Below are 15,536 nucleotides of genomic sequence, written 5' to 3'. Positions count from 1 at the left end.
CACTTCCTGTGTCTGCAGTCAGTTGAGAAGGCTGATTCTGAACACTTGCTACAGGCACTTAGTTCAGATAAAGGTTTCTTAATTACCTGGGATGAGAATTTTCTGGATTTATCCTGAATTCCTAATTAAGAAAAATTAAAATGGACAATATTTCATGTACATTTGTGTTTTAATTTAGGTTTACATAGTCATTCCATTATTAATATACATCAGTGAAAACTAAAGCATTTTTTAATTGATTTAAACCAAGAAGAACCATGTATTTACCACTGACAGAATTGGAGCTTAACCAAGCACAACTAGCATAATAAATAATGGAGCAATTGTTGACAAGAGTTTCCCGGCTAGCTTGAATCAATTCTATGTCTGACAGCTCATGGGTCAGCTGTCAATTTTGGCACAAAAGGACTTGTCAACAGATTGGAGGCACAAAATCCTTATTTGATAGGGATCTACTGTGTTAGTCACAGATTGGAACTTGCAATTAAGAAGACCATCAAGGACATCCTTTACCTTGATAGTATCCAAACATTTTTAGAAAACTTATGGAAATTTTATGACAATTTGCCACAGAACTGGACTGTCCTCAAAAAAGCTGGTAAAGCCAACAACATTGTTGTTAGAAAGCTAACAAAAGGGACAGGAACCCAGTGGGTGGCCCACAAAGAGCGTGCTCTGGAGTCAAGTTTCTCATAACTGGCCAGCTTTAGTAGAACATTTGTGTCAAGTAAAGCTGGATGACAAAGGTGAACATGGACAGAAAGCTGCAGGATTATACAGTACTTTGACAAGCCTTAAATTCATCCTGTACATGGACATGCTCTTGGCAGTTCTACCTGTTTTGACATCTCTTAGTCTCAAAATGCAAGACAATTCTGCTACTGTGAACATTGTTTCTGACAAACTCACTGTTTGCAAAGAGCAGCTGGGCAATCTGAATCATGTTGAGAGATCCCAGAAAATTGTTAAAAAGCTCACAACATGTGAACAAACTGGCAAGTGGTTACATAGAGGAAAAGTGATTGCTATTAGTGGTCAGACAAGGGCCAGAGGCTCAAAATGTGCCACAAAAGAGACAGTTGCTCAATCCGTGGCTGAAGAAACTGCCACCATCATAGGTAAAATTGTCACGTCTGAATGAGAGATTTGAAGAATTTTATAAGGATTTTATTGGTGCATTTCAAATTTTTGAACCAAGCAACTGGCCTAAAAGTAAGGAAGCATTGTCATTTTATGGCCATAATGAACTCCAGACAATATTGGACAACTTTGGTGGTCTACTAGAAGCTAAGGGTTTTAACACTACAGCTGATATTTGCCAAGCTGACTTACATGAGACACTACTCAAAGCCACAAGACTTGCCATATCAAATGAGTCCCTGGCTGGTAATGCAAGTGGATTGTGGGCCCACATATTAAGTCAAATTACTGCTGAGGACGGTAAACCTTTCCCTGGATCAACAGTGTTGGTCTTGGCATGCCTTATGCAGGTGATTTCTGTGTCATCTGCTGAACCAGAATGTGGATTTTCCCAAATGGCAGTTATTAATGATGACTACCACCAAAACTAATAAATGATTTTCTTAATGACTTGATGACAATAAAATTAGCTAAGAATAAGACCTGTGATCTTGCAAGCACACAATTACTGTGCAAGTCTGTAGAATCCTGGTAAAAGATTTGCGAGTCCACCTGGAACTCGCATACGTAGAGACAATAGAGATATTGAGTCTACATCAGCTGATGTCTTAGTGCTAGATAACAAAATCTATCAGTTTGATTGACATGTCATTTTTAATGGATACAAAGCTTGTTTCCACTTGCTTTGAAATAATGTTTCAGTCCCATAAATAAAATGATTCTGTTTTATATAATAATTGTCTCTATTTGATTTCTTGTTTTCGGTAATGTCCGGTGACAATTTTGAGGTGTCCTGCTAAAATTTCAAATGCCTGACAAGTTTCACTCTCCAGCAGGACATGTGTCCTGCTGAAAATTTAGAGTATTTCTACCCCTGAAAACATTTTGGTCTTCAAATTACTTTGGAATAATTGTGTCAGCATTTGCATCGATGGCTGTCCATCAATGCAAGGAAAAAAAAAGGGATTTGTCACTCTGGTGCACCAACAAAATCCAAACATTAGGATTCTTCACTGCATGATTCACAGAGGCACTCACCTCCAAATTTTTTCCAAAAGACTTGCAGTCTGTTATGTATCAAGTTATTCAAGTGGTGAATTTCATCAAGTCTTGGCCAGTTCAACCTAGACTTTTCTCTCTTCTCTGAGAGGCGATGGATTCAGACTACAAAAAGCTACTATATCACACTGAAGTTCGATGGCTTTTGAAAGGAAAGGTTTTAAAGTGTCTTGTTCAACTAAAAACTGAAGTAATTTCTTTCTTGGAAGTTGAGGAAGTAGGTTTTGAATTTTATTTTCATGATGAGATCTGGTGGCTGAAGGTTAATTTCTTTCCAACTTGTTTGACAAATTAAATTCTCTGAACTTAAGTCTCCAAGGACCATCTGAAAACATTATTACTGCAAAGTCCAAACCAAAGGCCTTCGATGAAAAGGTGACGCTGTGGAAGAATAAGATTTTGAAAGGAATCCTTGATTGTTTTCCTTCTGTTAAAGAATGTCCGTCAAAGAAGAAAATTGTCCCTTAAATTTTGAACACATTAAGCAACCTACAGTTTGCACTAAAACATTACTTCCCGTCACTTGTTGTCGACAAATATAACTGGGTGACCTATCCGTTCGGAATCAACGAGACAAATCTTACAACTGAGAAGGAAGAACAGCTCATTAATTTACAAAACAACAAATTTTATCAAGAAAAGAGCTTGGATATGTTTTGGATCTCCATTAAAAATTCATATCCTGCAATCAGTTCAAAAGCAGTTGAAGTTCTGCTTTCATTTGCATCTTCATGGTTTTGCAAAATTGGATTTTCAGCACTGACAGAAATTAAAGCCAGAAAGAGAGAGATGCTTCTTACAGTCGATAATGAAATGTGAGCTTGTTTGTCTACGTTAGAGCCTCACTTCAATTTGATTTGCTCTCGGAAGCAGGCAAAGTGTCATATTGAAAACATGTAAAAATTAAAAGTTTTGATTTTTCTGCTACACCACAAAAATCGTTAAAAAGCCTTAGAACCTACGCTCACAGCCAAACCAAGCGATAGTATTGTCAATGTGCAGATGACATTAATATCGCTTGCCTTGGCCTTGATTTTTGTTCTAAGGCTTTTTAATTTAACTCTTCTGTGTTACATTACCTAAAAGCAATGCACAATGACATTATTATTGCTTGCTTTGGCTGTTATTTTTGTTCTAAGGCTTTTAATGCTTGCTGTATAACGTGTGCCTAAAAAAAAATGGTTAAGGCTTTCCAGGTGTGCCGCAAGTCAAATAAGGTTGAGAACCACTGCCCTAGGCTAATGTGTATGGAATTCACAAAACTCAAACTCAAAATATGGTAGTCCCATGTTATAGGTCAATGGTGTTCACATACTTGCATGGAATGTCACTTTTTTAAAATGTTAAAAGTTAACAAAACTAAGTAAAATTGTTTCTCTCCATGGAAAAACCAGTAAATGGGTCAACATGTAATTATATAAATTAATACATACAGGTATTCCATGATGATAAAAATATATTCTCAAGACAGCTGATATGGGTATTAGTACCTTATTTTAATTAAAGTGCTAATACCCATACCAGATGTCTTGTAAAATACACTCAGGTAGTCTGTTCTATGAGAGTCATTCATCATATGACCCTAATGTTATACAATTTAAAAATATATTTTAGCATTTTAGGGAAGGAGTCAATTCCCTGTACCTACCACTGACTTAAGGTTCTGTATTGAAACCAGAATTACAAACATTACTGACAAATGCCTAGTCACTAATGTATTAATAAGTATAACATTAAGATTACTTGTAAAACTGCAACTGTGGAAGATGTATTTTTATATTACAAAAAAATTGTTTCTTATGCTTATTCAAATAAATAACAAATCCCAAACCACTGTGTTTTAATAGACCCTGTGAAAATATAGTGAAAAATCCTAACAATTTTAGGAATAAATACACAAAGATAATAAGTTGTTCATACTTTCTTATCTAGAGTAGAGCAAAATAAACAATGGAACTTACTTATCAATTAATCATGTTTATTAACAGATTGCACTCAACAAATCAATTATTCTCACATGAGATGCAGAGTTGGAATAATCAAAAACAGTAATGATCCAAAACAAATTTTGATTAATTATTTCCATTAATCGATTTAACTGTAATTTTGATCAATAGACTATTTTATATAAAACAATCAATGTAATTATGCTTGCTTTATGTCCCGTATCTTTTACATTTACATCTGCTACAAATGCCTAGTCACTAATGTATTAGTAATGGGTGATCTTGTTTGGGCCAAAACACAAACACAGGAGCACCTCAATAAGTATTTCATGCTTATGTCTTAGAGAAAAAAAAATTCCAAAATTTCTCTTTCTTCAAATAGCAATACATCACAAAACGTAATTGTTTTATATTTCGTGCAAAGCTACACAAGAGCTATCTGCACTAGCAATCCCTAATGTACCAGTGTAAAACTAACAAGTCACCACCACTCACTGCAAACCCTTGGATTACTCTTTTACCAATGAACAGCTGCCCCCACAGCTGAAGGGATGAGTATGTTTGCTGTGATGTGGATTCAAACCTGTGACCTTCAGGTTAAGAGACAAGCACTCTAACCAACTGGCTATGCTGGGCCAAAAAATTAATGTTTGAACCTTTATATTTAATCATACAAATATAAATGTTAGGTTTATTATGTTGAAATATTTTAAAAATGTAGGTGTAGTATAAACTTTTCCTATTCATTTGTCTATTGGTAGAACTACATCATTGGTAAAGAATCTATTATGTATACAATTTTCAATCTAACCCAGTGACAATAACAATGAGATAATACTTGAAAATATGAATAATTTTATTCTTAATTAAGTTTATGCTGACTCATGATAATTCTATAGATTCCAGTGCTATAAGTCCTAGATACAAGCATACCGAAATTATTAACCTGTGTATACAGATGGGGTCACACTGTACATCATGACAATTTACATTCAAATGGTATTTAATTTTTATTATTATCACTGTATTTATGAAAACTGGACTCAGAACATAGTTTATAATTTTAATACATTTCAGTTCCTTAATTTAAAAAAAATATGTAAATCAGTTCTTAATATTCACTTTTATATGTTCTAATGCCTTTGTTCTGAATTCTCCATTTCAGACTGTTTCTTCCTTCATATGGGTTTCAAAATGTCCAACAATCAGCAACAACTATAGGGCAGTTTATAAGAAACTGCCACCTTCATTTTATGAGAAGTAAATAAATGTTACATTCTCAACAAAAGCTCCTCCCACCTCCTCATACTTTTGAAATTACTTATTCACCCATGGCTACTAATCAATGATAAACAGTTATAACCAACAGAAAGGTCATTTTGTTAACAATGTGATAATAATATCTATTAATAGTGGTAATAACATGCCATTTTCAAAGATGATTTTATTGAGTGAAGACTAAAATTGGTACTTCAACAAGCATTTTTTTTTTATATATATGTCAGAAAGAAGCCAGACAGATTATCGTAGTTTTGGGAGCATTCTATTTTACCGTTTGAATTATTGTTTATGTTTTAAAATGCACATTTCATAGGTGAAAGAATTACATTTGGAACAACTAATTTAGTAAGAAAAATGTAGGATTAATAAGCACCATCTTTTAAGAACAAATGTCCTCAATCCTGCAAGTGATAAATTTCTTTTTGTCATGTATATTTTGAATTTATTAATATAAATTTTAATAAAGGTAACTAAAAATTAAAATTTACAAGATAAAAAACTTAGCAGAAAAAAAAATATTTAGCCTGGTATAATATGCAAGGAAAATATGGTTAGATGTCATGTGATGTAACCTGAAATTGTATTTACCCTGAACTTTCTGCACTTACAGTGAATGATTTATTGCAATTTACAGAAGTCAGAGGTAATTCAAAGAACAATAAAACAAGAGGGAATCCTTAACATAGTTATAATTAGATCTCAAATTGGTCAAGAGGTGGAAATATGAGCTAAAAGTCTGTACTAAAAAAAAATCTCAAGAGCTATTCTATGAGATGCTATGCTGCAGCTAAGAATACAATGAAATGAAAACACAAACTATTACGAAATTGAGGCTATTTAGGATAAGTTACTGTTATTCTCTGCTATAATCTCCAATCACTCCTCAAAGAAAAATGCACAACTTAGATTTGTTTTATTTTTGTAGTGGTTACAAAGTTAGCCAAATGAAAACTGTAAGAGGATAAAAAAAAAAGCTTCCATTCTTATGCTCAAAATACCTACCAACAAGACTAGTCTGTCTGAGTCAAACTGGCTGAAGTAAGTTCAGACACAAATCTTTAACAGAAATACTTTATTAAAAATTCTTTCAGCACAGACTTTGTCCCATGGACTGACCTCTCAACCATTTAATGCTTGTTACAGTTTTCAATGTTATAACTTAAATTAATAAGCATATCTTCATGAAATTTTGCAAAATATCAATAAAAATTTATGGCTTTTATACACAAAATATCAGATTTTTAAATTAAATTTTAAGATTTTTTTTAAGTAATGTTTTTCTCATACTTTTTTCTTTTATACAACAGGCAAAATAATTTTGATTTTAAGGTTAAACATACTTTTATGCATCGGAAAAATTTTCAAATTCCACATGTAAAATCTTTATATCCTTCAGGTAATTATCAAAGGTTCTTCAAAAAAAACTTTATTTTTTTTATTAATCTATATATAGGTTTGGTCAATTCGAGTTACTTCATAACCACCATAAATAATTAGGAAGTAAATATAAATGATGCTTTTTTCATTCTAGATTGACTACAAATTACAAACAAAAAAATACAAATGTTAGTTTAAATAGTTTAAATCTCATATTTATTATTATTATTATTATAATGACCTTGTAGTCTTTGCCAGGCTAGCATTACAGAAGTTGCAATGACACAGCATGTCTACTCACGTTACCATATCTAAGAATAAAAAAACTGGCCTTTATAAAGTGACTTGTTTTGACTGTTTTAGTGGATCAGTGTTTTATAAAATAGTCATATTTCAATTATATATGTATATACATTATTACTATTTATAAATAGATTATTAAAATGTTATTTTTCTTAAAATATAGAACAGTAAATAAAGAGTATAAAAAACAATTCTCTTTAATTATAAACTTTGTACTTGTTTGCAACATTCCACAATTTTCTAAGCATTATCAAATTTCACATATGGAGAATATGCAACAAAAGTTTGATGTTTTGTATACAAACATACATTTTGATATAGACAAAAAGCATATATCAATATATTGGTACCACAGAATTTCTCTTTAATTTATTACACTTTGTAACCAAGGTATAACTGGGTCTAAAAAATATAAAACTTTGAGCTCACTAAAACTCCTACCACCTGAAATCTAGCACAAAAAGAATGAAATATTTGGTTGGTAAACTCTAAGAGGTTGAGAGAGTCACCAGGAAAATATTCTAAGCTTTCAATTGGTTATTCACGTCACAGAAATAAGCGAGTTTCCAAACTGGAAACAAGTGGATGGGGCCATTGTGTGACTCAGTAAATGCAGTGATATCTCAGCACATAGGAGAGATAGGAGGTTCTTATTTTGTATTCTAATTTGTCAGTATTGATAATATGATTTCCTAATTCATAAAAAACTATACACTTTGAAATAATGCTGCATTCAACACGTCACTTGACACATACAAAAATCAATATTTAGGTGGTGGCATTTTTTTAAATATTTACTTTTAACTTTAGAAATTAAATTCTGTATAATAGTAAAATTTCAATTATCTAGAATTTGATACCAAACTTTTTGACATAAATATATGAAATAGTGGTTCAACAGAATTTTGAACACAAGTCAACAAATAAAATGACATGGTCTTTGACCCATGTCAGTAAGGGTTAAAAGAAACTGCATAACATTGCTGAAATAGTAATCACACATTAAATATCATTCACATGAAAAATCTGTTCTTTTGATTCCCACGCAGCTCAACAGACTCAGCAGACAGCCTAATGTGGCTTTGCTATAAGAAAACACATGCACCTCCTACACAGTTCATTACTTAAAAGTTGCTATATTAAAAATAAGTATATACATCAAAGCTTTTTCTGTCCACTGAAACAGACCATTATAGTTAAAAAAGGAGAGGGGATATATTTAACATAAATATTGCTTTAATAAAATGTCTGGAATGCTTAGGTTATAAAATATAATACAAGTTATTATAAAATATATACAAACTATACACTAACACTAATATTTTTTTATATATGATAACTCAACAATTTTATATTATAAAGAATACAACAGGTAATCTTCTTGGAACATTGACTATTAAGTAAAGATTTTTCTTAAGTCTGCTGCAATTTTTAAACACTTGTAAGCATGTGCTTTTACAGTGCAGTTATGTAGTTTTGAGTATCACACATAACATCAAAATATACATATACTGTTTTTTTAATTTGAAATATAAAAAACATTACTGTAACACATGTTCTGTAACACATCTTTAAATTACATAGGAATATTTAATTCTATTCATATGAACTAACTGTAAAATAATAGGGATTTCAACTGATTATAAACTAGTAATTATGGTGAAGCATTAGAAAATTATGTAAATGAGTACTATAGGTACTTTGTTCTGAACCCTCAAAGGGCAAAATCTACCCTTTGTTATTGCCTTACTAAATGAAAAAAACAAACAAAAAATTGAAAGGAAACACTTCAAAACATATACCATAAGGCCTCAGATGAACAGTACCTTTCATCATTTTTTTTAATTTGATAAATAATTTTGCAAACCATTTTTTACTGAACTTTAAAAAAATTTCCATCACTAAAATAAAACTAATATTAATAGGCCTACAAGTTATAATTATCTTGAACTTTTTATTATTCCTTTAAAACAAAGAAAAGAGAGAAATAGTTGCAAACTTCCTGTCTTCTAATATTCACCCACCAATTAAGAACACACAAAATATAATGCTAACAGCAAGTTCTCACATATTTAAACCTTAATGATTTTATAAACCATTGAAGAAATATAATCTGACCCTGTGACAATAAAAACAAAAAGACAAAATTACAGAAACAAGTAAAAATTAAAGAAAGGTATGTATAGATATGCAAACCAAACAAATTATAAACATGACAGTAAGGTTTAATAGCAGGTATTGAACAGTAATGGAAACCATTTATTAATAACAGCTTAATTGTTAACTCAATTGGTTTGCATGGTCTTAATAACTAACTAGGGTTTAGCATAGCTGTTATTGATGCTGTTTTCCAAAATACGTTTTTGACATTTTTACCCGTTTGTGTAATTTTCATCGTCTTTTTGCCCGTCATAACTTACCTCCTTGTCTTTATTACCTAAATTCCATCTGACCCGGGAGCTATTATTATATTTACATGATTTTCCTTATTTCACTTTTTTTTTTTAATTCATGCGTTGAATTGACACGATGATCTTGTTTCCAGTAGGCAATTTTTTGAGGTGAAAATATTTTATGGAGGTAATTTTCTAAAGAGGTTATGCATATGACAGCTTTTGTATCAATTAATCAAAATCACGATGAAGCGAACACTTAAGCCTAATCTAAAGAGGGAAGTAGCCTAAAAGATAGAAATGTTAAGCCTAAGTTTACTCAAAACGAGTTTCATAGTAGTGATTACAGATTAACGTTTAAGTAACATATATATAAAAAAGGGCATTAACATCAACAGGAAATTTCTTTTGGACCAAAATAAACCATTTGGCATTTAATAAAATTTTATTTCTCCGAAACCATTAGAAAACTTATTTATATATATACATTACCAAAATATGGTCTTGAACTCCTTCCCATAGACATTTCTATTCTTTATAGAAATCGTACTGAAGTAACGCTAACTTCAAGCACATGTACCCCAAACGTATTTACAAAGTTTAATTATATAATTATTTTTTCACTACGTATTCAGTAATTTATTAATATGTGACACAAGAGCTATATAGTCACTAACTGATGAGTAATATATCTATATAGTATATTTTATAAGGACTAATAAGTATATTTTTGGCATTTTTTCAAAAATATTAATAAAAAAGAACCCTTAATATTTTCTTTATTCCTTAATATTTGCGCAAGACTAAACCAGGACTATTACGCACAGTCATCTTTAATTTTAAACTGAAAATTCATAGAATACCCTTCTCTAGTTCTTAGGCTGCCATTAACTATTAAAATGTTGACAGTTAACTTTTAGTTCCATAACGCACACATGGCTCTAACATATGGAGAGTATTTTGCAGAAACAGGCCGCAAACTTAGAACCTTCGCATTCATAGTTCAAGCATAGGAAGGGACAAGAAAGGGATTTTGCCATATCACATATCTCTCAAAAATTTGTAAGCATTATGATGTAAACAAATTATTTTTGGTAATTTGTATTAAAACTATAACATATAGTCTTTTTAGTCTGTTGACTTACACCATAAAAGCTGATCCCCCACATACATGTTCCCCCTTCTTGAAAGTATTTCTGGGTGCGCTCATAATGCTACTCATTGAACGACACCCATCCATAATAAATATACACATATAAAGTTTCAGAGTATGTTAAAAACTAATTATTTAATGAAAAATACAAATACGATTCGAATTAGAATCATCTTGATGGGATTAATGAAATGGTTAGTGTGAGGTAAACTAATATTAGATGACAGCCAAAGAAAAAACACCTATGAATCAAGAACACATAATTATTTATAGTATTTAGGCTGTTGTATATATGAATATATGTATATTCATTGATTTAGAAAACCAATAATTTAATTCCATTTGTTCGGCACTTATTGTAGTTTGTTCTTGTTTTATTTTCTTTTTTAAAACAAAGAAAATATGGCATTTATATTTAGCAACAACAACATCATTCTTTTCAGGATGCAAGTGTTTCCCACGTAACTTTGTTTGTTTTTGAATTTCGCACAAAGCTACTCGAGGGCTATCTGTGCAAGCCGTCCCTAATTTAGCAGTGTAAGACAAGAGGGAAGACACCTAGTCATCACCCCCCCACCACCAACTCTTGGGCTACTCTTTTACCAATGAATAGTGGGATTGACCATAACATTATAACTCCCCCACGGCTGAAAGGGCGAGCATGTTTGGCGCGACGGGAATGAGAACCCGCGACCCTCAGATTACGAGTCGCACGCCTTAACACGCTTGGCCATGCCGGGCCGTACCCCCCCCCCCACGTAACTGTTTTACCAGTAGAAAAAATAACAGTCTTCAATATGTGCTATGTACAGAAACCTTTTCTAAAAGTTAGAACATGTGACACTGATATTGACTGACTTAGTTCAGTAAATAACTATAGTAAGAGGAACTTAGTGACTTCCTTCACCGACTTTCTATATTAATAACAAAATATTCAATATGCACAAAAATGATGAAACATTATACATGTCAACTAAGAGGGATAAGTAATGGGCAGTATGCCTGTATAGTACAATTGTATAATCTTGTTTTATAAAATTTTAATTCTGGAAGATTTAGAAGGACTTTATATCGATTTTGAGGGTTGTTTAAGGAAATCTTATCAATATACTAATCGAAGCAGTTCGTCTCTGATGGTCCCCCGCTGGTACAGCGGTATGTCTCCGGGATTTACAACGCTAAAATCAGGGGTTTGATTTCCCGCGATGGACTCAGCAGATAGCCCGATGTGGCTTTGCTGTAAGAAAACCACACACAGAGACACACTCGTCCCTGCTGAAGATACATTTCTTGATAACTATAATATTGCCAATTCAACCATTAGATTCACTAATCTAACCTCCATAACTTCTGGATACCACCACTAACAACCGATAAATAATACTACTGTCGACACAATTACAAGACGTTGTAATGCTTATCCCAGCCATTACAGGTTTTACCAACTTTGAGAACAACAAAGAAACTAAACTAGCTACAAATCTAATGATTTTTTATATCATTTGTTACATGAAACTGACATATATTCAAAACACAGAAATAATTCAGAATGTCTCCGATTTTCAAATACCACAGAGTTAGATGTACTTTTACGATAGCTAAATTGATGCTTTCGGTAACAACCTATATTTTACTCATGAGTGTTTTTGTTTTTTGAGAAAATTGTGCCATCTCGCAATAAAAGTATTAAAACATAATTGTTGTTGCAGTCACCGATTCAACGTAGATGTATGAATTATAAATCTTTATGATACATGTTACAAATAGTATACATATATTGTATAATTTTTAAATTTCTCTGAAAATACTTTGCGATTATATATTCATACATAATGTTGAATTGTTTCCAGATTATAGTTATTGATAAATAAACAACAATTTTATGAAAATATCAGATATCTTTAATGCAACAAGCACCGAAAACTCCATGAAAGAAAGAAAAAGATACTTTCGTAATATTTTATATTTGTTTTTTATCATATCAGAATTGCAGGTGGAGTAACAATTTTTATCGCCATTGTCGGAAGAAGTAATTTGGCAGTAGGTTTAGTATGTTGAATTAAATTGTTCTGTTATACTGTTATTGTAAGAGTTAGGGAAACAGAGAACATTGATGTTCCATTTATATTTGTCATTGTTCATGATTGGGATCAATATAATTTAGGTTTTGATACATTGTATTATTCTGATTTATTGAGTAAGCTGGCCCGAATTTGTTGTTATTTTCTTATTCAGGCTACGGAAAGACAATTTAGACGGTTTGATGTATATCATATTCTCTTTTATATATGTATAAAAATTAAGACTAATAGGTTAGTTTTCATTTCAGGTTCTAAGTTATACATGTTCTGTTTCAGGCTAATTTGATGACGTTATCGTTAGACGTTGCTGAGGAATTCTCGTGAAACAGAAATGTAAAAGTTATTTACCGACACTCGAATATAATTGAGATTTATCTCGTACAGATTTTGTAAATTGAAAAAATAAATTACATTTGAATCAAGATAAGACATTTTTAAAAGAGGGGGTAGGATTGGCTTGCTGAAGACCAGTTAAAACATAAAAGAGAAAATCAGTGCTAAAAGCTGTAACTTTACAAATTTAGAAAGATTCGTTGAAAGATTTCAAAACTATGGAAAAGCTGGATATTTGGAAAAATCTAAAAATGAAATTATGGAGTTGAAAAATCTTGTAAGAAGCAGCTAACTGATTGGGTTAAAGCTAACATCAACAGCATAGATTTTTTTTTAACCTGTATTGCTAGCAAGAAAAATATTAAAATGTATTAGGACATTAAAAAAGGCTATTCTGAATTTGAGGACATGGATAAGTACAATTATTTGTGTACTTGTGGATACATTTTACTGGTGACACCCAAACTTTTCATGGTTCTGTCAAAAGGCCAGCAAGGTTTTGCACTTATAATGCTTTCTTAATAACTAAACAGCTTCATACATGCATCTTGAAATTTCTAAAGCTTGAAAAATTGTTTAATGTAAGTGCCTGGTTTATATAGCATTGTAAATGTCTGTTTAATGCTTTATTAGAAATTCACATGTAGGAATATATTTTTCTTGCAGCTAAAGGTTGTTGGATTAATATTTCAATTTTTAAAGTTGTATAGCCTTTTATATAGTTTCAGTAACATAATTTATAATTGTGAAATTTTAAACATTATGCATTTGTTACTTTTAAATTATTTGCATAAGTGCAATTTTTTAAAGTACAATAATTCTCAGACAAGTTTTTTAAACACAAAATTTGTTTTTATAATTGGAAATATTTGAAAAATTAATATATATGTACATAAGAATTTGGTTTAAATTGGATGTCAACTTATTAACAGGAACTAAATTCATACCCTTTGTAGAAATTACTTTTGTGTAAAAAAACAATGTTTTTGGTTTTTATCATTGTTAAACTTGTATTTTGCATTCAAATGTCATTCCATCACACTTGCACAGACAGAAAATCTTTGGTCTGGCCTGGCCAGGTGGTTAGTGTGCTCAACTCATAAACTGAGGGTTGTGGGTTTGAATCTTCATCATACCAAACATGCTTCCCCTTTTAGCAGTGGGGGAATTATTATGTGATGGTCAGTTTCACTATTTATTGGTAAAACAGAAGCCTAAGAGTTGGTGGTGGTGACTTGTTGCCTTTTCTCTAGTCTTACACTGCTAAATTAGGGATGGCTAGTATAGATAGCCATCATCTAGCTTTGCATGAAATTCAGAATGAACAAACAGAAAATCTTTTCCCAAGTACATGGACTTTTCATTACCATATTCCAGGAGATGCTTTAAAAACATTTTGCGTAAGAAAGGAATGACACATTTGCCCCCCCCCTCAGTGTGGATTCCTGTACATGGTGAAGGGACCTCCCAGGGTGTTTTTTTTTCAGTTTATTTCCTCTGGGATCTAAACATCTACCCAGTGTGTGGTGATACGTGAAGGTTAGGAGAGGATCCTTATGCTACTTTGAATTAATCATGAGAAATTATTGAGAGGGATTTGAAGAACATCCTCGAGTCAGAGATTCTTTCTGGTTTTTCCATTCAAAGAGTTTGTGCAGCGAGGTGAATCTCCACTTGCAAAGGTGGAATTACGATGCTGACCAATATCCTCATTCTTACATTCACATCACCTTGTCCACCTGCTATGATCAAGGCAGGTTATCTTAATTGCAGGTTACGGCCATAACCCCTTCCGATGTTTCCAGTGTCAGCAGTTTGGTCACTCAAAGATTTCGTTGTGATTTCTTGACGCGTGCTCCTTGCAGTGGCAAGGACCATGATGCTTTTGAGTGTGAAATGTACCCTCATTGCATCAACTGCAATGGCTCTCACCCATCCAACTTTTGTTCTAGCCCTAAAACGTTGGAAGAAAAAGAGATGCAGCTTTTGAAAATGATTCACAACATTACTTATCCTGAGGCTCGAAAGTTGCTGTTCGCCACTTCATCTCAGACGTACGCTGCTGTATTCATTCCACTACTACAGTGGGAGTGCAGACAGATCTCTCTGTGCCTCCAAAAGAATCATTCTCAAACCAAATGAAAAGTCTTTTGACCTCCATGGTTAAAAAAAAATTGATGAATCAACTTCAATACCCATCTCTGTCCCTTACATACATTCCAACAAATCTCAAGATCTGCTTCCTTTGTTTCCATGTATGAGCATTTCCTTGGATACATCTTCTTCTCCCACCCCAAGTTTCAAAACAATCTTTGATTCATGTCCTCAGTCACTGGAATCCTCTTCCAACAGCAAAGACTTGCCCAATCGACCCAGGACAGGTTCCATGGAGGTTGATAGACCTCCCTCGAATAAAGACAGTAAAGAAAAAAGACATGGTTGCAAACAGAAGGGTACTCCACCCAATTCA

The 15,536-nt window shown here is 32.3% G+C and overlaps 2 protein-coding genes across 9 annotated transcripts in view; one reads left to right on the top strand and one right to left on the bottom strand.

Annotated features, from left to right (window-relative positions):
- The window catches only part of LOC143231155 (nuclear RNA export factor 1-like), a 70,736-nt gene extending 60,595 nt beyond the window's left edge, over positions 1 to 10,141 (bottom strand). The window contains exon 1 of the mRNA XM_076465811.1: positions 9,992 to 10,141. Within this exon, the coding sequence (XP_076321926.1) occupies positions 9,992 to 10,025 (34 nt within the window). The 5' untranslated portion in view covers positions 10,026 to 10,141. The remainder of the gene's footprint in view (positions 1 to 9,991) is intronic.
- Positions 10,142 to 12,589: 2,448 nt separating this feature from the next.
- Positions 12,590 to 15,536, top strand: part of LOC143231153 (HEAT repeat-containing protein 5B) — an 82,003-nt gene continuing 79,056 nt past the window's right edge. For 2 of the 8 annotated variants that reach the window (XM_076465805.1, XM_076465800.1), the window contains exons 1-2: positions 12,648 to 12,701; positions 13,010 to 13,066. The gene's annotated coding sequence lies outside the window, so the exon portion shown is untranslated. The other 6 variants (XM_076465807.1, XM_076465801.1, XM_076465802.1 and 3 more) reach the window with 5 other exon arrangements.

This window comes from Tachypleus tridentatus, chromosome 10 (assembly GCF_004210375.1).
Source record: "Tachypleus tridentatus isolate NWPU-2018 chromosome 10, ASM421037v1, whole genome shotgun sequence".
Taxonomy (NCBI): domain Eukaryota; kingdom Metazoa; phylum Arthropoda; class Merostomata; order Xiphosura; family Limulidae; genus Tachypleus; species Tachypleus tridentatus.
Note: the sequence above shows the minus strand (reverse complement) of the source record. Positions and strands in the feature narration are given on the sequence as shown.